General features: G+C 40.3%; 1 protein-coding gene across 1 annotated transcript in view; it reads right to left on the bottom strand.

Annotated features, from left to right (window-relative positions):
- The window catches only part of zcchc24 (zinc finger, CCHC domain containing 24), a 45,005-nt gene extending 19,913 nt beyond the window's left edge, over nt 1-25,092 (bottom strand). The window contains exons 1-2 of the mRNA XM_037782716.1: nt 24,569-25,092; nt 16,494-16,694 (exon numbers count right to left, since the gene is read on the bottom strand). Of these exons, the coding sequence (XP_037638644.1) occupies nt 16,494-16,694; nt 24,569-24,814 (447 nt within the window). The 5' untranslated portion in view covers nt 24,815-25,092. The remainder of the gene's footprint in view (nt 1-16,493; nt 16,695-24,568) is intronic.
- Between the last annotated feature and the right edge of the window lie 410 nt (nt 25,093-25,502).

Raw genomic sequence — 25,502 nt, 5'->3', positions numbered from 1 at the left:
CCTAAAAGGATCACAAACCCACATGGACCTGAAGCAGTGCAGTAAATATCACCAGTCCGGTCTATTTAAGGTGGACAAGCAATACATTTTAAAATGACCTGAAGCTAAATATTTCTAAGTAAGCAGCGACGCTTGAGGTTGCAAGTTTTTTTTCCCTTGTGGGTTTCCGGGTTTAACCACTGAGATCACAAGTCTTTATAAATGGGTTTGTTATCTCACCGTGATACAGAGGGGAGGATGTCAAGAGGACAACCACTCCAACGTTTTAAAGAATAACCACAAGTCCATTTCCAGCTCCATGGTGACGCCAAAATAGTTCATTCTAGGAAATGGCCTCTGCTTGGCAGAGTAAGTACACTGTGTTCGTCTATGTGTGTGTTTCGACTGCAAGAGACAGCACACACACCAAAAAAATGTGCTCTGTAATGATCTTAAAAACGGAGACGAGTGTCCAGGTTGAACATTTTCTCAGATTCTAGTGAAGTCCCGCAACAGTACCGGCATATCACTTATGTTTAGTCTGTTCTTTGACATGCTGAGATATCACACAGGGAAAAGGTAAATCGAGACAGCTGTACCAAAGATAAAACATCCCACAGCTGTCAGTCACGTAGATAAGTGGAGAGGCTGTGCCAGAAAGTATATAAAAAAGCTATTTCGTGCTTTAAAATGTCATCAATTACCCACCGAGAAATTGTTGAAGCATATTTACAAGAACAGTATGCTGCTGGATCATAAAACTGTTATTGTTTTCAACTCTTTTAGTGGTTGTCCCTTTCTAATAAAACAAAGAGCAAAGAAATACAGGCAGGATTGCTGCTCCTCTGCAGTAATCAAACCAACTCGGTAAAATACGAAATTGTCGATGTCAATAAAACCCCCTGAGATCAGCTTTTTTAACTAACCACCAACATCCATGTGTTTTTGACTTTTCACAAGAGATTTTCTGTCAGTGGCTGAGCTTTGTAGAAGGATCTTAAAACATTTTTTTCTGTTGTAGGAAACAATGCAGCTTTCAATTATTATATTGTGAAAAAAAAAATTGGCAAAGTTGACACAATATGCTGATCTGTTGATTTAGATTAAAACAAATCTCGGATAAGTCGTCTTTAATGATGTTATTGCTTACAAATGAAAATTCGGTGACCTGCAATTTCTGGTTGTTTTGATAAACTGGAGGTGGAGGTCTTGTATTATGTGTTGTTGTGAGCAGCTGATTTCAATGTTCTGACAAATAATATGTTTATGTTTGATTTTGCCCAAGAAAATAATGAGAGGATATTTATTTTCAAGGAAATCCCCCCAAAATATAATGACTACTATGAAATTTCACTGGTTCCACAACAGACCAGTATTATTCTGCTCTTCTTACTCCCCAGTTCTTTTGAACGGGCTTTCTATACAATGCATGCAGGCAATATAGACGTGCCATATGTGCACATATGTGTGCTTGTGTGTGCACGTCAAAGTTTTTCTCCTCAGTAACAGACCCTCGTCATTCGCGTCCAAGACAGCTGCAGAGGCATATCACCATGCCAGCGCGCTCTTTGCCAAAACCCTATTCCCAGATTCCTAGATTTCCACAACCCAGCCTTCCCTAATCGGCCACGGATCTCCGTGTCATGTTCTTGGATGGCTGACGGATACCCCTGAGAGTCAAGCGTGTGAGCGTTTCGCTTCATACCAATAACAATCTCTTGTCTTAAAAGCTGCTGTTTTTGACAGAATCCGTTCTCTCTTGCTTCATACTTCATTCATAGAAAACACAAATACGAGCCAACTGGGCCTTGGAATCTTCCCCCCGTTGAACCCAGAAGCTCAGTTCCATCAAAGCAACAGTGGAAGCTGCCTCTTTTTTTTACAGATATAAGATAAGTTTACCGTACTCCTACGCTTTCCATATTTACATGGCGCTAAGGGCTAATGCTAAGTGGGGCCGTGGGTGTGAATTTCCCCCTCCTGCCCTCTCCTAGCCCTGGACTTAGCCACGGTCCCACTGAGCCCGACGAGCTGTGCAGCTGCACAGCAGCGTTGGGTTACCAGTCCAGTGAATGACAAGAGCAGGTTGGGTGGTGGACCGGGGCATACAGAGGTGCACGCCACATCTTGTCGTCTGCCACAGGAAGTTCATGCTGCTGCTGTCTGTGTTTGCATGTATGTGTCTGTAGTTGTGTAGATGTGTTTCTGTCTGTATATTTCTGTAAGCCCCTCTGCCGGATATACTGCACACGTGTGTTGCTAATCTCAGTGTCACTTGGAGTCAATGCTATATTGGACCTATGTCCCTATAAGGTTTCTCTGTGCTCTCGCTATAAAGGCTCTTTCTCTGTATAACTCCCTCAAAAATAAAATGCGTTGACAGGTAGTGGCCACATCCGTTTTTCACAGTGAGGATGGTTGTTTGTCTGCTATGACCAGGTGGCAACCACCGGCTCTGAAAAGCCAATGCGGGAGTGCCTTAAACTTTCATTCTTTCTAATAGTCAGCAAGGAGCGACTCCTCTGGTTGCAAAAAGAAGTCTTATTGTATAGAAGTCTATGAGAAAATGACCCTACTTCTCACTTGATTTATTATCTCAGTAAACATTGTAAACATGAGTTTATGGTCTCAATCACTAGTTTCAAGTCTTCTTCAATACAACATGATGTTCATTTAGTAAATTATGGTCCCATTTAGAGTCAAATAGACCATAAAGCAGGGTATGCTTTAGGGCGTGGCTACCTTGTGATTGACAGGTCGCTACCACGGCGTTGTCCAGTCTGCGAGTTGTCCGTGTTTTCGTCTTACAACTTTAACCCTTTCACAGTGTGTTTTCAATTCATGAAAGTTAATTGTAACATTTTCGTCAACTAAAAATGTCTTTTACAGCTCCACACGCTTCTGATTGCAAAAAAACAACATGGCGACGGACAAAAACCAACAGGACGACGGCCAAAATGCCAAACTCGAGGCTTCAAAACGGCAGTCCACAAACTAATGGGCGATGTCACGTTTCATAAATCAAACAAATTGTCATACAATGTGAAGAAATTTAAATTGTCATTTAAACCATACTGTTTTATAAATTAGACAAAGATTTTTCAAAAGATTTTGGTCGCCTAAAAATGTCTTATTCAGCATGCGGTTGTACTTAGCTCCACCCTCGTGTCACTTCTGATTGCAAAAAAGTGCCAAACTCAAGGTTTCAAAACTGTAGTCCACAAACCAATGGGTAGCGTCACAGTGACTACGTCCACTTCTTATATACAGTCTGTGGCTCTGACACTAGGAAAGAGAAAAGTTGTCTGATACTAGATGGCTCCATCATCCCTGATAAGCCTTATCTGTTTACAAAGCAGTCCCTACTCACTCTGAGAGAGACAGACGCAGGGCCTTCAGAGCCTTTGCTTGCGACTGGAAGGAAGATCAGGGGTCACACTGTAAAAACATTCCCATGGTGCACTCTCCTCCCCCCCCAAGCCCTCATCCCTGCCAGAAACTTCCCGACACACTGCATACAGACAGACAGAGGGGAGGGACAGACTAAAGCTTCTAAATGAAATGCAGGTTATTTTTTACAGTAAGTAATGGGGCAGTCACCGAAATCTATTTTCACTTGAAAGTTACAGAAGCACTGCATGAGACCTACGATTAAACTTGAGTTACAGAGAAAAATACATTATGACAGTAAAGAAAATAAGGTAAATATAATAGTATAAATATGGAATTATGTTATTTTCTTGACAAACATAGTCTTCGTACCTTATGTACTGGCACAAAAAGCATAAAAAATGGCCTCACCGCTACAATGTTCACGTCTACTAAGTACACACACACCCCTGTGGTTTCACATATTGACCACAAGTGTGTTTTAATCTATGGTTAACACATCAGGAATGTGTGAGAGGGCTGTTGCTCCTGGGTAGTCTGCCAGATTTAAAGATACTTTGAAGAGAGGGAGGAAAAAGAAGTTACAAAATCAAACCCACAGAAGAGGCCCCTATAGTCTTTATGTTGACATATAGACAAGCAGACTATATAGGACCGCCTGTATGGTTTGTTGTTGTAATTCTTTTTTCCTCTGTAAAGATCCAAGGCTCTATCCAAACATACTTAAGTGTGACGCACCGCTGTAATGCACCGAGGGCCCTGCTGGGGGAACAATACAGGCCTGCCTTCCTGACCTCTCTGTCTAGCAGATCCTACAGACGTACAATGACGGCCTTAATTACCAGCCTCCATTCCCACCACTTGGGCTTTCCCCAATGGTGCCCATTCAGAACCGCAGTCTCTCCCTAAGGTGCCCATTCAAGCGCGACACAAAGCCAGCAGTGTCGGCCCCTGATCTCTTGACACCAAATCCAGTCCTGTGTGCCAGCACTCGCAGCAGCTTCACAGTGTCTCTGTCTGTCCGTCCGGTTGCCCGTCCTCTCTGTCAGTCTGTCTCGTATCACTTAAGAATCTCTGTCGTTCACATGTGACGAGAATCGGTGCTGCTACGAGGAGCAATTAGTTCGCCCACATACCGATCAACCGCTACAGATAGGCACGACATTTCTGGTGGTTCGGTGTGTGGAGCTCCAGTCCATTCTGAAGTCCTTTTCAACATCTACTTTTCTCAGCTTGCTAATTAAAATACAAGTGGAGAGAGACGAGGTTATGGTAACCGTGTAGAGAATAATGTAAACACTTCATGTAAAGTGTCTGTAGAGTAGCTTAATCATGTAGTTTAAATTCCAATTAGCTGCGTTTGTCAGCTCTAAAGGTTCAGCTATCTGTCCTTCAGTATGTAAGTTTTATACAACGAGAAACAAAATGAGAAATATTATCCAAACTGAACCCAAACTGCTGCATCTATGGCTGAAAATAACCATTATTATCAACATCGATTAATCTGCAGATTATTTTCTCGATTCATCAAATAATCGTTTGGTCTATAAAACATCATAAAACAGTGAAAAGTGCCCATCACAGTTTGTGTGAAAACCCAAGGGGACATCTTCAAATGTCTATGGCTGCGTCGGAAATTGCATACTATGCACTACATACCCAATAGGTGTGCAATCGTTCAACATACTTTTAACAAACTCGTGACCAAAATGACAATTTGTGAGAATCAAAGTGTTAACTAATTTAAAAAATATATTACACCTAGCTAAGTGAAATCTTATACTTACACTTAAATTGAAGCATTATTGACGTAACAGAGCTGTCCGTGAATGTCTGTGTTGAACGTTGTCGTTACTACCGCATTGCATTGTGGGATATTTATGCCGCTGTAGTGTCCAGTGTTTGCATATTGAAATATTTCACCAGATTAGTATGCAATTTGCGTACTATTGGTTTCATACTAAGGTTTCGGACATACTAAAAAATCTCACGTACTGTTTTAGCGTACTAAATAACATGTTAGTATGGAATTTCGGAAGCAACCTTATTTTGCTCAAAACTCAAAGACACAATTTACTATGTTGTAAGGCCAAGAAATAGCCTACAGCAAATTCTCCCATTTGAGAGGCTGGAACCATCAAAAGATGAAAAATGACTTAAACAGTTAATCGATTATTATAGTGTTATATGTTCCTTTAAATATATGGCTGATACGGAAGGAGGGTTACATTACAGAATATTAGCATTAATATGAGCAAACAAAGCCCTCTGTGCTAACAGGACATCATGCTGTAGTGAAAGTCTGACCTCTGATCCCCTCCTTAGTGAAAAGTGAACCATCCTGTTCTTGTTCCTGAGGCCTTGGCATACGGCTGCTGACCCCCATGACACTGTAGTTGTGTTAAAAACACACGCCACAGTGTTGTTACTGTATAAGTAATTGCTGGTGTTGTTGCCGTCATTCTTTAGTGCGATCAGTCCTGATGTTTTAGTGGAATGGTATCCAGTAGAGAGGTCGAATGTTACATTTATTTAAGGGGGTTTGTGCTAAGGTATTATAAGACATAAGGAAAATAAAAGAGGCAGCCCCTAAGGAGACTAGATTCTAAAATGAGTGGTGACCTGGTTTCTCTCAGGCTGCAGAGACAAGCTTACATAAAGCAATGTGAGGAGCAACTGCCCCAAACACATGATTGTTTATTTTCTTTTATTAACTCCGGCCTTACAGAGCTGGCTTGGCCTCAGCGACGTGACAGGAAAAAAGATTCCAATCGCAAAGTATTATATAAGAAACTCTCCAAATTAAGCATCATTTAGACAATATGCCCTTAGTGTGACAGTGACAGGAAGGACTAATCAGATGATTGGAGGAGCACAATCTTTTGATTTAGGTTAAGCTGACACACTAAGTCAATATTGTGTCTGTGTGTTTGGAGCTTCTGTTGTCATTTCACTGGATTTCAACATTCCGAGAGCATGCAGTTGTAATTTCACCTGATTATGGTGAATGTAACAGCGCACCGCTTCCCAGAGATGGGGTTATAGGTGTCCACGGTTACCAAAACAGGAAGTGGTGCGATTGTTGTCTCAGCAAAAACGGAGAGGAAGAATGGGATTTCTGTACAGAACACAAACCAGCTGGCAGGAAACCGCACTTTTATCATTCTTTTAACTTTGATTTCCTTTCAGGGGAAGTGCCCTCTCGCTGGCTCTCAGCTCTCGTGCCCTTCTCTGGCTTTTCGGACTATACTCTCTCTGTGTCTGACAGTGCTCTCTCTCCATGCCATGACAGTGACACATCCGAACTCACTGCCTGCCACAGCAAATAACTGTGGCCGTGTCTAGAATTGGCCCCAGGGTACAGAGATCACGGGGGTAAAATGTGAAACATTCTCTCATGGCAAATGTTGGAAGTGTGACTGCGGTGTTGAAAGATTGTTTATCGACAGGGTTAACAAACTGCGGGATGCATAAAGAGAGAGAGAGAGAATGATACAAAGACAAGAGGACAGAAAACAGCTGGTGGAGGCAAAGGAAAATGTAAATACACAATTCCCCTAAAGATAGCTTTCAGTGAAGGCAGGAGGTTGGTTCAATAGAGATTAGAAAAGCTAAAGGACAGATGTAGAATCTATGTTCTTTCTCCTCCCAGGAACATTAGCCTCCAGGGGACAGCTAACGTCTCCAGCTACGTTAAGCCCCCATAATCTGTTGAACTATTGAATAATCAGCACTGTACTAACTATCAAACAGTGCCAGCGAGCTAATTTAGACAATTTAACAGCATGTTTCCAATACAAGAGTTGACAAATGTTTTGCTAGAGGCTTGAAGCAGAGGAGCTGTTCTGAATATGGGATGGAAGCTGCTCACAGGAATATTACACTGGACTTTAGATTATGCCGGGTTTTTTTATCGACTGGAAAATTTGAATTTTACAGGAAGCTACAGGTTATGAACCAAATTGTCTGCGAAGGGAGAGAAAGGCGTTTTGGCTTAAATACCACGGCCAGCTGGAAAAAGTGAAAGTGAAGACTAAGTTGCCCACCAGCAAGGCATTTGAACTGTTTCTGATTAACTGTTACAGCTGAAAGACCAACAGTATGCAGCCCGGTCGCACGAAAAGGCATGCGAAAGACACGATAATGCAGAAGACGAAAGTGTGTAATAAGAATTGGAATGAAAAGCGGGCAGGAGGAGGAGGATGGGTCCAACAAACACGGGACTTTCAACCAGGAGACCAGCATTTTGTTTTGTAAGTTACATTAGTTACGTTTGTGACGTGTTTTTGAGTGACTTTTGTGAAGTGTTTTCCGTACTTATATTACGTTTTCATACATATTTTACGTGCTTGTTTTTAGGTCAACCATGATGTTTTTCCTAAACCTAACTAAGTGGTTTTATTGCCCCCCGATTGTACTGCGCCTTCATACACACGAGTGATATTCACGCCTCGGCGAGGCAAAACGTGACACTATCCACTGGTGGACAGGCGGATCTAATACATGCTTTGGCGGGATATCGTGTTGCAGTTTAACACTACGTCAGTACTCTTCCTTGTGAATGTAGTAGCCTAAGCCTACGCTCCTTTTGCAAATATTCACTGGGACTTTTTTAGGAATAAATCATGACCCATACCCAAAACTCTTTAAAGGTATAATATGTTACATTTCTGCATTAAAATGTCAAAAAATTACCTTACCTATGTTATATATTTTTTTGTTTTGTTTAGTAATCTACTGACATTATCCCAAATGTTTCAACAATGTTCAAACCCAGAGAAATCCTCAATTTTATTAATGTAATGGTTGTTTCATTTTGTCGCCTGTCAATGACGACATATCCACGTTGCCCCGTTCTAGTTCCTATTATTTCCGGGGAAACACAGGAATCACCGGATAATACGTCTGAGAGCGAGGAACGAAGCCGGCGATCCAGCTATGTAGCTAGCCGCCATATTGTTTATAATAGTTGGGGTTTTTTTTGGACACTCATAATGGAGCCCAATTATTCATAGCTGTTTGCCGGTAACATTATAACGTTACAACAACAATGTCAGATAGATTTTCATCAGCAATAGTGAAGATGCCAACTCCCATGATCCCACGCCACTTCACAATGTCATCAAACTACTCCTTTTGTTATTGTTTTGATTGAGAGCCCCTAGCAGCAGAAATTACATATTGTGTGTTTAAATTAAGGAAAAAATAGATAATGGTGTTGCTGGTATCCGCAAGCATATATTTTTTTTTTTTAAAGGAATTTGTTCATCTTGAATTAGAGAATAGAGAAAATGCTTATTATTCTCTGCTTATATCTCTATTTGTGCCCGAAAGAAATTGCTATTTACTCTATTCTACAACCCTTAAAGTCTTGCTCTGAATAACTTTGATTGAGAAAAGGTAGACAGCATGCTAGTAAAGGTGGAAACTCATCGACAGACCTCAAACTGATTCCATTAAAACTTTAATATTAGAGTTACAAACAGTAGAAAATTGGGTGTGACCATGCAGGCCTTTGCTTTCCAAGAGTGAAGCACACAGACAGCGCCGTGCCAAAATGTAAATTATACTTGCAATGTGTATTTGACACATTACACTCCCTAGTAAAACAACAAACTGCAACATTAAAACAAAGTGGTTGCACAATTATACCGGCATGACTCGGGGACGGATCACCGCTCTGTCGAAGGCAAACAGTGGAAGGTTTAAAAACCAAACAACAACCACAGTGGTGTTTGTTATGGTAGACGGAGCGGCCTGCAGTAATGACGAGTCATTACGTTTATCACCACGACCAAAGGAAAAGCACACATTTTGTCGAGTCACACATTACTCAAAGCGCAATTTGCCTATGGTGTGAAGAGGCCCTCACTTCACTTCACAGCTCGCCTCAGGTCTCTGTGTTGACACCGTTATGGGAGATTATGGTGACCATTTGTCACAAAGGACAGACTAATGCTGAGATTACCATCGCGAGAGGTGTGAGGTCCATCACGGTTATTGCCATATGGTCACAGATTCAGATCAGATGCATGCAGGAGGAGATAGAGGCATGAGTGATTGACAGGGACTAGGATGAGAGGAAATGTCAGCACCCATCAAAGTGTTTTTGAAGTCCAAGCAGATAACAGTAACTTGATTCAATTACATATCACATTATGTCTCACTTGGTCCATGTCAACACACTGTAAACATTGTGCTAAGTCGGATATCACTAGATAAGTAGAGGAGAGGTCAAAAGAAGAAAAAATAAAGTCTGAAATCGATTCTATACACACACACACATTCAACAAACACCATACGGACAAAAGGCACATTATCCTGGTGGGATAAAAGGAGGCTCTGTATGTGGATCAATGCGCTCCATGTGTTTCTGATAAACACAGTGATGAACACTGATGCTCTTGCCCCTGCTCCTCTTTACAAATGGATACATACAGAACATTCCATGTGTAAGTGTACTCATTGGCGTATAATGTACGACAAATTAAATTTGTCTCACGGCGGGCCAAAAAAGGCATTTTTTTCTTTCTTTTTCATCTGTAGCTATATAATCTGAGCAATGACAGCTATGCAGACGCAGCAGCCTCATATAAGTTCATTGCTACAGTGGCCCTTAAAGCACAAGTTCAACATTCTGGGAAATATGCTGAGTAGCTTTTTATGCTGACAGTCAAATGAGATTGATACCGCTGACATGTCTGTCCGCTGACATGTCTGACCTATTATAGTTTTGTGCTTTTTCCCTTTCCTTTAGTGTGTTATATAGTTTTTTTAACGTAACGTGGTGATGTCACCAAGTAACACACTTTGCCTAGCTGCTAGTTTGGCACACCCTCAAACAAAGCTAGTTAGACTAGCTAGACGTTTCAGACAGAGGGTGAAAAGAGGTGCTGTGGCAACGCCGGTATGAGAAAAGTAAAACATTTTTGTTCTAGTAGAAACCCAAAATACGAGTATGCAACTAAAAATTAGCATAATAGGTCCTCTTTAAATGAGTCCACAGGCAGCAGCTGGTCCCCTTAGCTTAGCACAAAGACTGGAAACAAGGGGAAATGGCTAGCATGGCTCTGTCCCATAAGGCTCACTAATTAACATGTCATATCTTGTTTATTTAATCCGCATATAGAATACAGTCCAATAAATGAATAAATCTTCTCATCTAACTTGTGGCAAGAAAGCAAATAAGCATACTTCCTAAAATGTCAAAATGTATTTTCTCACTCAGCTTCTTACCTACAATGAGCTCATTCATGAACATTTCCTGCTAAAGTTTGAACAACTTTGGTTATTTATTTCACATGACATGACACTTTGTTTTGTCTGTGCTTTTCTCAAGTGGGCGGGATATCGTGCATCTCTTTGCTCCACTCAGGATTTAGCAATATTCTAATCAAAATGAGATGACAGTTGTTGGATTGTCCTGATGAAACAGATTAGATGAGTTTCTTTATTAAGAGTATTTAAAGGTGCTCTATACAATATTCAGACATTACTACAGCAGCAATCAACTATTTGCTATGTAGAGATATAGAGGAGTAATGTCTACCTGAGCAGAGAATGAAGTCACTCTCCTTCTGTGTGTGTTGTAATCAGAGCCTCTTTGTGCTTTGTTGACATAGCCAGGCCGGCTGTGCATACTTTTAGTGCATGTTTGTGCATGTGAGCGTGCCCCACTGGCTCGCTCACGGCCGCTGCTCTGCACTACTCTCACGTTAGCGTTGTTAGCACCGTTAGCTGTGAGCCGCAGAGGCAATAGAAATGCTCCCAAGCTTTGATTTAGCACCTTTAACTTACAACTTTGATTGTTGTCATTTAGAAATTGAAATCTTATATTATAGAGAAATACTTTGTAACAGAAATAGATAAAAGGTCGAAAGCAGAAGTAGTGATGGATGTCATGCCAGTTATTTTTGGCTTTTCAGCTTTTTATATAAGTATTCTAGCAGTTTCGAAATATCAGAAATTTCTCAGAAGAGTAAAAAAACATGTCCAGGAAACTATAATTCTGAAGGACTGAACCGGGGGAATGCATTGCGACCAGGAATGGGGCATAGTAACTCTCAGAGAGACGCACATAAAACACACACACCAGCACACACACAGCAGCAGCAGCAGCAGCAGCAGCAGCAGCCACCCCCACAAACCTGCATTCCGGCAAAGACATTTTCCATGAGTTAATCTTTCTACAGGGAGACATAGCAAGAAGATGTCATTCAATGCATCATTTTGATCACTCCAATCAGAGGTGGGGCCAACTGTTGAGAGGATTAGTCCACCGAACAGAACCAAATCATGAGTGCAAGTGGAAGACATCTTGGACGGGGGCCAAAGCGTGGCAGCGAGGGGCATTCTGCTCATAACTGGGGGAGCGACCTCATTTTCCGAATAAAAGCCAGTTTACATAACACCTCTCTCCCCATGACAGGGAGCTCTGGGCAGCTGCTGCCAGGCCTGTGGCTTTCACTCAACTACCAAGAGTTCCCCTGAAAAATTACTCTCTAGGCCCAGCCACAAAACTCCTCGGTGCGTTTCCAATATTAACATGTTATAACTTAAAAAAAAGGTCTTAAATTGCAAGTAATGCATAAACACTTTTATAACCTCAACTATTTAATTGCCTGACTCTTATTCTCTCAGAAACCAAGAAGTGGAAGGGATAGAAATACCGTCGACCACAGTGACTCAGGTAATGGATCCACCACTGTCTAAAACCTTGACTCTCCTTCAGCTGCAATAAAGTCAATTTTGGCAAAGGTAAGGTGGTTTTTAAAGCATATGATAATAAAATCTTATTTCAAATGTATATTGTCAAAAAATAACAGTAATTATACAATTAACACATTTGAACCTCATCAAATACTTAATCTTAACCCTCAAATGACAACAGTTTAGTGCAAAGTATTGGTGCACGATGGATGGAGGCTGAACAAGACAAGGAAAAAAAAGAAAAGCAGGTGTGTCTGAAGGAACATTTCATCCCGTTCAACAGTATGGCTCATTAAAGCTGCAGTGGGTAGCTTTGAGCAAATATAATAAAAAAGTGATTTTTATAAAACGGTCATTATATCCTGACAGTAGTGCATGAGACAGGTAATCTGTGGAAAAAAAAAACATGTTCCTCTGTGTCCTCCTAGTGCTCCTAATGGCATTTTTAAGAAAACTATCAAACTAGACCGTGCTGATCAAATATGAATCAATATTCTGTTACTATAATGCATATTTCTCGCCTCAAATGTTTTCAGATACATCTTGTAGTGTACTGTGGGCGGTGCTTGGTTTTTGTCTCAACCGTTTTCAACACGGTGGCAAACCTTCTAAACTATTCACAAACAGAATCTCATATCTGATCAGCGCTGCCTAGTTTGACAATTTCATCCGAGCTTCACGATCAGTGATTGACAGCAGCATTAGAGACTGCTCGGTTCTGATTGGTTGTCTTTTTTATCATATTTGCTCAAAGTTACCGACTGCAGTTTTAATGTGTTCTTAAAGGTTTTTGGACAACAATGGAGGTCTACGGAAGAATACACAGACAATATTTGTTGGTATCAATTCATTATTTTTTTCTTTTTTTTAAGGGATTTGTGGACAAAAAGCTGACACAAAATAGTGCTTCAGGAATGAATCCTAAAACCTGGAAATGAGTTAGCATTTTAGTACTTTGGTTCCCTTGTCTGGAAGTCAATGGGTTTTATGAATGGGATTTTAGTTAGAAGTCAGTAGCTGTGTCAGTAAATATCCCACTCGTGAATTTTGAATCCTTTATGTGTCTTAAAAAAGGAGGTTGCTAACAAGTGGCTAAATGAGACTACTAAACATCATCACGCCGACACGTCCGCCTTTACAGCCTCGGTATGTATACTCGCGCTCATGCGACCGTGGTGTCGATTTTTTATAGCCTTGCGTTAGCTTTTTACTCCTGTCGATTGCATTCATGCTTCAAAAATCATAAAAGTGGTGTTGTGGAGATTACGGAACAAAACGTGTAAGTATCATAAATGTTTGTTTGACACAGAGCTTATTTTCCGCAATAATCCAAAATCCAATGGAAAAATCCCTTCGGCTTTTTGTCGAGGGAACCGGGGCGATGCTAACTGTTGGCCTACAAAAATACATCATCCCTGGAGCACTACATATCACTGACCTTATCCTTTAGATTAAAATACATGCAAATGTAAATATGTTATATTAGTTTAATTCACAAAACTATCCCTTCCCTAAACTCAACAATAAAAGTCGCAGCACAAAACAACACAATGAAACATGTTAAGGTGAAGTAGAAGAGGAAGACTGTACATGTCATCAGGATGTGATTCTCCATGCTGGACCAGGATGACATACTTTACTGAGAAGCAGGAGCTTCTGTTTTCATTGGCAAACACCTCTAGATAGCACACACTACTAGTAGGGACACATTAATCCTCAAATGCATTCCAGTGCAGGCAGAAACACCACGGGCACACGAGTGATCACTGCACCTTGTGAAACAGAGTAATGTAGGGCAAAAAAAAATATCTTTTGGAAAATTACGCAAGTCTTGGCTAATGGGCGAGTAGAACACTCTCGCCATTAAAAACAGTGTTTCGATTTCAAGTCGTGTGTCACATCATCTGTTATTCAGCTAGTTGAGTAAAAATAGGCCCGTAATGACAGGTGACTGGGCAATAGTGTAAGTGATGTAGCACAAATGGAAGGTGAATTTATGGAGAGTAAAAAAGCCCAGGAGAGACCTAAATAACTGGGATGGTGTTGAACTGTGTAGGTGCGGAGGCCGTTTGGAGACTTTGCTGCGTTTTGAGTTACTGTTGGCAGTTTAACGAACAGCTGAAATATAAACCAGAAGACGGCTGAGTGTGATTTTGAGGTCCAACCCCCGAATGCTTACATCTATAGCATGATGGATTTCACAGGCTCTATTGTGAAAAGGGGTATTTTGTTGAATAAAGCAATATTTTAACCTTTTAATTTTGGAATGGTACAGTGAAGAAGATCAGTTTAGGTGATAAACACACACAATTTTGTATTACTTAATGCACACCTGCTCCCATGTTGAGTATCAGTATCATTTGATCAATGCTCACATCCACAACTACAGCATTCCATAAAGGAAAAACGAAGAAAAGCTACATGTTGCATGATAAACTACGACCCAGAATTCCCGTCAGGGTTGTCAATAGATGATCTAATTCCCTCACATTGCAGCTCAGAGCCGTCCGGGAGATATTTCATCAGTACACAGGTCATTTACGGACCTCCCGAGACCAGTCATCATATGTCATGAAGCGAGTCAAAGCATTTTAATCTCACATCTGCTCCTCATTACCATTCCATGCAAAAGAAACTCAGGGCTGGGCTCAGACAACTATTGCACCTCACCCAAGGAAAGGGAGAGGGGAGAGGCAAAAAAAGAGACAGAGAGTGAGAGAAGGGAGATTATTAGGCACCGCGAGTCCAACAAAAAAACAACTCCGTGTAAAAAGTTCCCCACAATTCCGAGGGAAAACGACATTGTGTTCCTCCTATGAAATCAAATCACTTCCAGGCCGCAGCAGTCCCGGCCATGGAGTTTGCCTTTTACAAGGCGCTATGTAACACCACAATGACAGATCCACCACAGCAATTTCATAGTCCATTCCTTCCTCAACAACCCCTGCAAACTCCACAGCACTTTACTTATGCTATAGTACACAATATCTAAGTTATTCTCTCATTTGCATGTAGATGTTGAGTGATGCACACCTGCATCAACCTGTAGCAACAAGTTCAGCTCCCTACCAGGGCCTTATTCTTAAAATAGATATTTCTGACCAGACCTCATTTAACCTAAAATGGCAGGGATCTTTTAAAACCTAAATGAGTTTGGATTTTAAGAGATGAAAGCAGCTGAGACCCCATTTGTCACATCTCAATGCTATACCTCAAGGTGGATTTACCATGGTGCCTTACAAAAAGAAAACACATCATAACAGACTGTATCAGGGGGAAGCTGGAAGGCAGAGGAACGCAACTGTGATTTTGTGCATTAATATATCTTTAGCTACATGTCAGAAAAGACATTAAAGCTGCAGTGGGTAGAATTGGAGAAAATATGATTAAAAAAAAGTTATTTTTATAAAACTGTCACTATATCCTGACAGTAGTGCATGAGACAGGTAATCTGAAAAATATCAGGTGTCTCTGTGTCCTGCGGTGCTCCTAATGGCATCTGCAAGATTTAACACACCGGAGGAAAACAACCAATCAGAGCCAAGCAGGAGCCTGCTGTTTCTGAGCAGCTGTCAATCAATCGCGAACTGTTACGTTAATGCCTATTTCTCGCCTCAAATGTTTTCAGAAACATCTTGTTATGTACTGTTTAGCTGTAAAATGAGAAAGTTTGTGACCCGGCAGCCATGTTGAGATCATTTGAGGAAATACCAAGCACCGCCAGCTGATCAGCGCTGCCTCGTTTGATCGGAGTTCGCGAGTGATTGACAGCTGCCTCTTTTGAATGAACAGCCAATAGGAATGCTCTCTCTCTGAAATGACCTGTGATTGGCCAAAGATTTTTTAAAGCCTGAAAACAGAGCCATGAGGAGGTGCAGAAGTCTGGTTTTCTCTCTGAACACTTGAATTACAATATGCTGAAAGGTTATTATGGAATTTTTGCCCAATGATGCCAAAAATATTCTGCCTACTGCAGCTGTATCTGTATTTGTTTGTGTTTTTTTTATTCTTGAAAACATCCTAACACCAATGCAAAGACGGACAGTTTCACCTTTGACCCTCGAACCAGCCCAATGAGTTTATTCGTCACAGATATAACGGATGGCTTCTTGTAGTGTAATGCCGTGGCAGTTAAGATGCACACAAGCACACACATATACACACACACTCACACACATGACTACGGAAGACAGAGGCCAGCCTGTTTAACAAGTAGGTCAGACCAGAGCCAAAGAGGGAGAGAGAGCGGGAGAGAAAGACAGAGAGACAGGCATTGGCTGGAGCAAGCACAGCTTTTAGTGCCATCATTGGCTCGTATGAAAAGACACGGAAGAAGTCTAAAGTCACATAGTTATTGCACTATAAGCTATTTGTGTCATCCTAAAACTAGATTAGGTGAAATATGTGAGTCTCACCTGAGGGCAGTCTTTGATGTAGTGGCCCTTGTTGAAGCACAGGTGGCACAAGTAGTTAGGTGGGGGTCTTTTGTTTGGTTTCCTTGGCTCTGAGGAAAGGGAAAGGTCTGAGAAATGGTCCGTCAGCGAGTTGAGTCCATCCACGATGTTGTTCAGGGAGCCATAGGGCGACACATTCTTATACACGTTGTTGTTTAAGGCCTAAAAAAATAAGAAGAAAATAAGAAAAAGGTTCAGTTATAACATATAATTCTTCACATTCTTTGTCTAAGATTTTAACAACAACCTTGAGGCGCTTTCACACTCAATTCCCATCAGTCAGCTTCATAACATGTGACTTGTTGACTTGCAGTGTGCTGGAAAACATTACCACATAAAAGATATTATCAACATTATATATTGCATTTCTGTTTTTTGGAGTGTTGAAAAATGCTGAGATTAATCGCCAATTTCCTTTGAGTACTCTCTGTCCTATTTTCTGTTGCACCCCCCCAAAAAAATGAAGAAAAAAAAAAACATCCCTCCAAGATCATTTCTCTCATTAAATTCAGAACATCTGGCGAGAGGCCCAGCTGTGCTCATGAGCTGGAAAAGTACTGAGCATGTCCACAGAGAAGGACAGGACTTTGCAGAGGATGACTCATCGTAAACAAGATGGGAGGCATGTTCCCTCGCCAGCCTGCGGAACATCAGCAATGTCACCATCATGCACTGTTGGCGGTAAACTAGCCGTGGTCCGTGTTTGTAGTGCGCTCGGAGCTGCGTAGAGCGCGGCGTCGCATGCCACAGGGCCCGTTGGATTCATAGAAGATGCCCTCTGAATATTAATGACAGGGAAAGCATTGCCTGCAGTGCCTTATTTCCCTTCTCGTTCGTGTCTTCCTCTGTTCAAATGAAAACCAGAGTCGACAGACAGATTGAGGATTGACCTCTGGGTGAAGTTATGTTGATTTTAGCGCAGACTTTTTTATTTTCAGATGGTCAGGTAATTAACCCCTGTGGACAAGTTACTAAACAAACAGTCTAACTTGTCATCTGCCTCAACATTTAATAGTTAAGTCGCACTAATGACAGATATTTGAGACACCACCTACGGTTAAAAACATCAGTGAGTGCATATGATAAACTCTTCCTCCTCCACTGACACTCGTCTCTTTTTGGACCCATAGACTGTATATAATGGTGCCTTCAAATGGGGTCGTGTTTACCGTGTTCACGAGAAGAGTCCATATGAATGCCCCCCTCTTGTGGTATTTACGACCTCGTGGAACGTTTCTGAAAGCTCCGAGTTCACGACTTGTGACGTGTTTGCTGATGTTGTCAGAAATGGTGGAGGCCATGGAAGTTAATTTTTCGGTGCATAATAAGTTAATATATTGTAATTTTAGTTGTATATTGTTTTTCTTCGGAATTTTATATGTCTTAGGAAAATGTTGATATTCCCAACGGCCTCATCTTTTTCCTCTGTCATTATGCCTTTGCATTTCCTGCATTATATTACCCACTTGCTAGCTTGCTAAATTGTTAGCCTCTGTGGCTTCTAGACGCCGACAGTAATGTTAATATTGCTGTTGCTTAGCAGCAGTGATCCCACGACTTAACCACTTGTACGCCAAGCATATTGTGTACACGACTTCCCATGTTGAAAATACGAGTTCATGAGTTTCATTTGAAAGCACTGTAAGAAGTGGACGTAGTCATCGTGACGTCACCCATTGGTTTGTGGACTGCCGTTTTCAAGACTCGAGTTTGGCATTTTGGCCGTCGCCATCAGAGGAGTCGCCCCCTGCTGGCTATTAGAAAGAATGCAAGTTTAAGGCACTTAAGTATTGGCTTCACTTTTCAGACCCGGAGGTAGCCCACTGTTTGGGGCGTGGGTTTGTGTCTGGGAAATATTGTTCAGTGTTGCACAGCACGGAAACCTTACACTTGGCAACCTGGCCAGGGCTGAAAGCCAAATCTTTATCTGCTAGGCTGTGAGATTGTCTTGCTAACCAGCTCCAGCTTTAAAACTCATGTTCATTTATTACACAAAGTCGTCGTAAATCACGCGTTATGGCTCTGTAGTTCTTCAAAGTTTTCCATCTACCATGTATTTCAGCTCTGCGTATTACTGTTAATATACAGTATTACCTCTCCTTTAGGAAATGTGCATGTTTGTGTATTCGCTAAAGTCTTAATGCAGGTTGTAAAATGATTTTAACAAACATATAAAACAGGAAACTTTGCTCAGTTTAATGTTGCTCACATTTCTTCAGTTTGGCCTGAAACCTCCCACTGTCAGCCCAAAGGAAACACACATCTGCTAATGGTGGGGAGAGAGTTTGTTTATTTTGTGTGTCTGCAAGTGAATGAGTGAGTGAGTGAGTGAGTGAGTGAGTAAAAGAGAGACTGAGTGAGTGAGTGAGAGAGTGAGTGACTGACTCGGCAGGAGGTTGTGTGTTTATGTGTATGTGTCGATGGATGTGTGTGTATGCGTTGGCCGACACAATGAGAACTAAACTGGTATCATTACCAGCAACTGAGTGTGTGTGTCCAAGTGAGGCGGACAACTGTAGCAGATCTGTGACTATATTTTCTCAGGTCCAGGGATGAGGTGTCACACCGCAGGGGTCAATCACACACATGCATATTTAAATAAACCAGGGCTGTGGCGTCTGGTGCGAACTTAAAGGGGAACACCAACTAAATTAAGAATTCCAAATGCTATTTCAATGGCCTAGGAAAGTTACACAATTAGTATTTGTGAACATGAGCTACTCTCTCTCAAAGCCGGAAACCAGAGAAGTAAGTCTCAAACTTCTGATGTCATAGGGCACCCAATTTGATCTGTTATCAGGCCATTAAATAGGCGTTATCAGTCACTAAAAGCCCCATAGATGTGGCTCATCTAGGGGCCTACTACGTTGTAAAAGTGAAAGTGAAACTTAAAAGCAACAGGTTCTAATATGTCTTAAAACTGAATGAAAGCTCACGTTTTGAACACAAACAAAAAGGCTTCTTTAGGTTTAGGCAACAAAAACACTTAAGTTCAGGGAAAAACATTATATTTTGGGTTAAAATAACTACGAACACAAAGACGACTATACATTGTTGGTTTCACACAGGATGCAAACTCTGGTCTCCTGGGTGAGAACCTGGTGTTTTGTGTCCCATCCATCATCCCTGACCTCCAGCCCTTATGGCATTTCATGCTGTCTATACTACAGCGCCTCACTTCTGCTTCTGCTCCTGTCATAATTGCTACAGTAGCTAGAGGTCGCTGTCATGTTCTTTTATACCTTCTTTCAGTGATCTACCGTGTGAATAGATGATAAAACCTACTAGTGGGTGTAGTAGGCCCCTATTGTCCCACATCTATGAGGCTTACAGCGACTGATAACACCTATTTAATAGCCTAACTACAGTCTATTCAGCTGCATAGCGTATAAAGTCTGGAGCTGCTCCATAGACAATGAATGTGAGACTGATTTTGTGGAACCACAGAATGTTTGTTTTCTTTTTTATACCCAAATGAGCTTTATTACATTGTAATGTTGTCAGTTGTGAAACAGAAAATGTTCCCATATACTCAGATCATTCCCCTGGGTACTCTCAGTGTCATCTGTAACATCTGTCCTCATTCATTGTCTATGGAGCAGCTCCACACTTTATACCCTATGACATCCCAGGTTTGAGTTTTTAGCTTTTGGGATTTGGGAGAGTTGTTCATGTTTACTAATATTTTTTGTAATGTCTTAGAGCATAGGAATAACATGTATGAATTTTGAAAATGGGTGTAGTTCCCCTTTAAAAGGTGACTGATTTGAGGTAGAATAAATTCCACAGGGAATTGCTAAGGGGTTAGATTAAACCAGAATGATTTTACATGTTTATACAAGTCACGTTTAAGCATGTGTCTTCATAGCCTAGAGATGGGTTACAAATGGAGAAAAAGTGATAAACATTTACATAAAGCAGCCAGCAGATGATTTTGTGGTAAAAAATACTTGACTTGTTCCATGATGTGAGTTTCCAATCAACAACATTTATCACTATTTCACTTTAAGTGGACTGTTGTGTGATCCTTTGCTGCAAAAACAACCCAATTTTTGCATTACTCATCTCATCATCAAATCTCTGCAGCGGTTTATTTTGCTTGGCTTAGCCCCGTATCGTAAGTTGCAAAAATGCCCCCTCCCCACCCCTTAAACCGTTTCCAGGCTGTATGTGTTCCCTCAGTTTGAAATACTTATACTCATGCGGATTGAATGGCATTACACAATCGCGTGTAACGTATAATGTGCACACCCAACTTTCAGAGGACTGTTTCATGTTAAATGACTTCAAAGGGGCCTCTATGGTTACCACCATAATAATGGACACTGGCTCTAGATGGCGAATGCACCATCCATCCACTTCTTCTGTTTCCTAGAGTTTCCAACACAGTAACGTAGATCTAAGAAACTCAAGTGCAGTGTAATCAACACACCGGGAAGCTTTCGATGTAGTCTTTACACTACCATTTTGCCCACAGTGTGTGCTTATTACTGTGTGTGCTGTATGTATGTTTAGGTGTGGTGGTGGTGGTGGGCTCCTTTTGCACAGTACGGTTTGCAGTATCGGGTTTGTCCCCCTGCATACATTAACAGCATGTTTGTCCCTAAAATTACACTGAGCTACAAAAATAGGCAATATGTAAACAAGGATTGATTTTGTTTGCACAACCTGGTCTATTTGAAGAAGTCCGGCCTCAGCAGGAGGCTGCAGTGGCCCACTCTCTCCAGACAGAGGTGTTCAGGGGAACATATTTCCATCTGTGCCTCTTTAACCTCTCTGATCACTGACACATCTGATTAAAACATAGTTTGTTAGCTTCACCTTTAATTCACCTGATGCGTGTGTACTAGTCTGCATATCTTTTATGTAGTGTTTTTGCTGTTAAATGTAAAGCGTGTTGAGATTGTTTGTCTTTACTACTTGCTTCTGTTGTTGTATTGCCTGACACTGTTTGTTTGGTACTGTCTGTTGATTGTGTGCCTGTCTGCATTTTTATTTCATATAATGCTTGTTGTCATATGTAATGCTTATCATGTATGCAAGTGCTGTCTTTTTAACTTTTGATATTTCTTTTTATCCCCTATACCCCCTTCCTTCAAGAGGCTTTGCCTTTTGCCAGGCCGACATTGTAAATAATAATTTGTTCTTAATTGACTTGCCTGGTTAAAAATAAAGGTTAAATAAAATAAAAATAGATACAAATTTGAACCATAACTCATCAGCATGCTGAAAACAGACTTTTTTATCCTGAATTATTTAATGACATTGTAGGGAAATAAGGGAATATAATGTGTATACGTAGAAACCTTGTTTATTAGGGCTGTGTATCGGCAAGAATCTGACGATACGATACGTATCACGATACAAGGGTTACGATTCATAATATTGCGATATATTGCGATACTGTTAGAAAGGCGATATATTGCAATTTAAAAAAAATCTAATTTTAGGAAAACTGTCATAGCATGAAGAACACACCACCATATGCATAAAATCTGAGGGAAAAAAAGTTTTTTATGCAATCAGATCAGTGCGATCTGCATTTGAATTTAACAGTCCCTTAACATCCAATAGCATTAATATCCAACGTCGTAGCACTATACAGTGTTTTTGAGAATCGATACAGTATCACAAGACATAATCTTTTATACGTTTTTTTAAGCGTCTTAATAACGCTTTTGTCCATCAGTCCATCTTGTTGCTAAATAATAATGTATGTGCTGCTAAAGACATGTAAATCGTAAATTGTGATGTGTTTTGTTTTTTGTCTGATGGGTCTTACTTGTTTGTCTGTCTGTCTATGGTAGCAGTATGTCTATTGTATGTGTACTTTTTCTAAAACTGAGCTGCCTATAGATGCAAAATGAATTTCAGTGCAAACTGACAATAAAGTTGTATCGTATCGTATCGTAGTACACCGATATTCGATATTTTCTTACACCACTATTGTTTGTTTAACTATTTAACTATCTAATAAGATCTTACTTGCTTATTTAAACTTTAATAAGCTTATCCAAATTAAATTATTTTTTTCCCCCCAAACAATCATAATATTCTTGTAATTAGATAGTATAACTAAGTGAGTTCATTGTGACACTACTTTCTGTTAGTGCACTGACTATACCTTCTGTGAAATCATGATATTCAGACAGTCTTTCCTTAATATTTGCAGTGATATTTACAGTAGAATATTTAGCTACACTCTTTGTGTTATAAGTATGATCATAATTGGCCTATCACATGTTCTGATTAAAGTACCAAACATAAAAGTACACATTATGCAGAATAATGTATATTATTGGATTATACTTATTAATGCATTAATGTGTTCATCACTTTAATGTTGCAGCTGGTAAAGGTGGAGCTCATTTGAATGATTTTATATACTGCTAGGTAGTTTAATCTCTAATAATACATCATTTATTCGTTGATTATATTTTGTATTAATAATCTGAATCTGTAAAGTAACTAAAGTTATTAAATCAATGTAGTGGAGTAAAAAGTACAATATTTCCCTCTGAGATGTAGTGGAGTAGAAGTAGAAAGTATCAGAACATGGAAATACTCAAGTAAAGTACAAGTACCTCAAAACTGTACTTGAGTAAATGTACTTAGTTACTTTCCACCACTGAGTACATGTTATACTGTTGTGTTTTTCTAAGCATTCTTTACTGCTACTCTTGGAATAAAATAATTGTTGATTATTTAACTGCAAAGTAGTAATGTGTTTTTGATACCTTCACTTTTTTTTTGCATTAAATCATTCCGGGATGTTTGCTGAAATTGAATGGATGTGGCACAGCCCTACCTAGAAACATTTCCACCAGCTGCCAGATGTTCTGATATATTGTTTATTGTTAATATAATTGAAGTTATTGTCCATATTAGAAAATATCATGTCGGTTATGTATTTGGCACCAGAATAGCCCATGCTGTACATGCTGAAACAATACATAGGCATGTTACACTTAATTAAAATGCAACCGATGCAAGGTATATAGGACTTCTAGCCATAGCTAATTTGCAGACTTTGTCCCTGGTTAGGCTTTTAAGAAAAAGAAAATATTATTTTTTTAAATTAAACTTTAATAAGCTTATCCAAATTAAATTATTTTCCCCCCCAAACAATCATAATATTCTTGCAATCACATATTATAACTGAGGTACTCATAAGTGAGTTTATAGTGACACTACTTACTGTTAGTGCACTGACTATACCTCCTGTGACATCATGATATTCAGATATTAATATTTGCAGTGATATTTATAGCAGAATATTTAGCTATACTTTTTGTGTTATAAGTATGATCATAATTATAATAACTGTGTCCTCTGTCTGACACAGCAACAACCAAGCCTGATTTCACCACACAAATAAACAAGTTACAGAGACTCTATAAGCATGAAATCAGATGTCTGTTATAGGACAAAGAATTGTGATGGTTTGGGGAAAGTAAACACTAATAAAACTGAGCATTTCTTGTTAAACCCACTTCTTTTCAGTCCATCAAAGTATGATATTATTATGAGGAGAACATGCAGACATGGATGCACTGTTAAGAATGTCCCAGTAAAATAACAGTAAAGAAATGGCAGCATAAGTGTTGCCTTTATGTTACTGTAAAATTAACATTATTATACTGTCGATGAAATGTACAGCTTTGTACTGTTAATGAAAAAATACAGTTTGAACTGTTTTTTTTTTATTAATTTCACAGTATTTTACAGTTAATTTACTGTTTAAAGACACATTATTTATCTATTACACTGAGCCTATCACATGTTCTGATGTATTGTTTATTGTTAATATAATTGAAGTTATTGTCCATATTAGAAATATCATGGTGGTTATGTATATGGCACCAGAATAGCCCATGCTGTACATGCTGAAACATTTGCTGTGCAACAGATCAGCCAAACAAACCCAACTCAGATTCTTACTCCAGTCTAGTTAGTAAACTTAACCACCCAATCTCACAATGTGAAACACCCCCAGACAGGCTATTACATGTATATGCTTTCATGCCATCTGTCACCTCATTCCGCTGCAGCTGAAAGAAGTTGTTGAGATAGTTGGAGTTGAGAGAAGAGCTGAGCTCCGCCGCTGCGGGAGTCTGCTTGCTGAAGCCGAGATCCGGGTGGGAAGAGTTGGGTTCGGGTCTGAAGGCGTCAAAGGCGCTGGTCTGGTGGTGGGGGTCTTGTAAGGAGAGATAGACCCAGTTGAGGAGCTGCGCAGGCTGGTACACGGAGGCACTCGTGTCTATGGCAGACAACAAGCTCATCTTTCAATTCAAATGGCTCAACTTGGATTTTCCACCGCTTGTTTCTTCTTCTTCAGACTGCTCTCAACTCTTCGTCCCCTTTTCGTTCCCCAGCAACGATGGCAAGTGCTCCTCTTTTCTTCCCGTAAAGGCGCCCTGTGTCCTCCTCACGCCGGGAGCCTCGTCCCAGTTAGATGTTACTCAAAAAGTCATTGCGCTAACATGTCAGTATCAAAAGTTTTCCCCGTGCTCCCCCATGCTCCGCTATCTGCCTTTATTGCAGCGGGGCAGAGAGAGGCGCTTTGAATATGTAATGAGGACGGCTCTGCGTCACCGGGGGACGTCAGCCAATCAGCGTCCGGCTCTCATGAATATTAATTTACTGGCCACACTGGAGGAGACAAATGGTTCATCTGGCTGTTCTATAGCTCCTAAAATCAACATCTCAGCTTTACCAGGAGATTAATACATATATATTGCGATACTGTTAGCAAGGTGATATATTGCGATTTTTTTTAAATCAAATTTTTGGAAAACTGTCATAGCATGAAGAAGACACCACCATATACATAAAATCTTTTTCATGCACTCAGAACAGTGCGATCTGCATTTGACAGTCCCTTAACATCCAATATCACTAACATCCAACGTGGTAGCACTATATAGTGTTTTTGAGAATTGATACAGTATCACAAAACATAATACACCA

This window comes from Sebastes umbrosus, chromosome 10 (genome assembly GCF_015220745.1).
Source record: "Sebastes umbrosus isolate fSebUmb1 chromosome 10, fSebUmb1.pri, whole genome shotgun sequence".
Classification (NCBI taxonomy): Eukaryota; Metazoa; Chordata; class Actinopteri; order Perciformes; family Sebastidae; genus Sebastes; species Sebastes umbrosus.
This window is presented reverse-complemented; position numbering and strand designations above follow the sequence as displayed.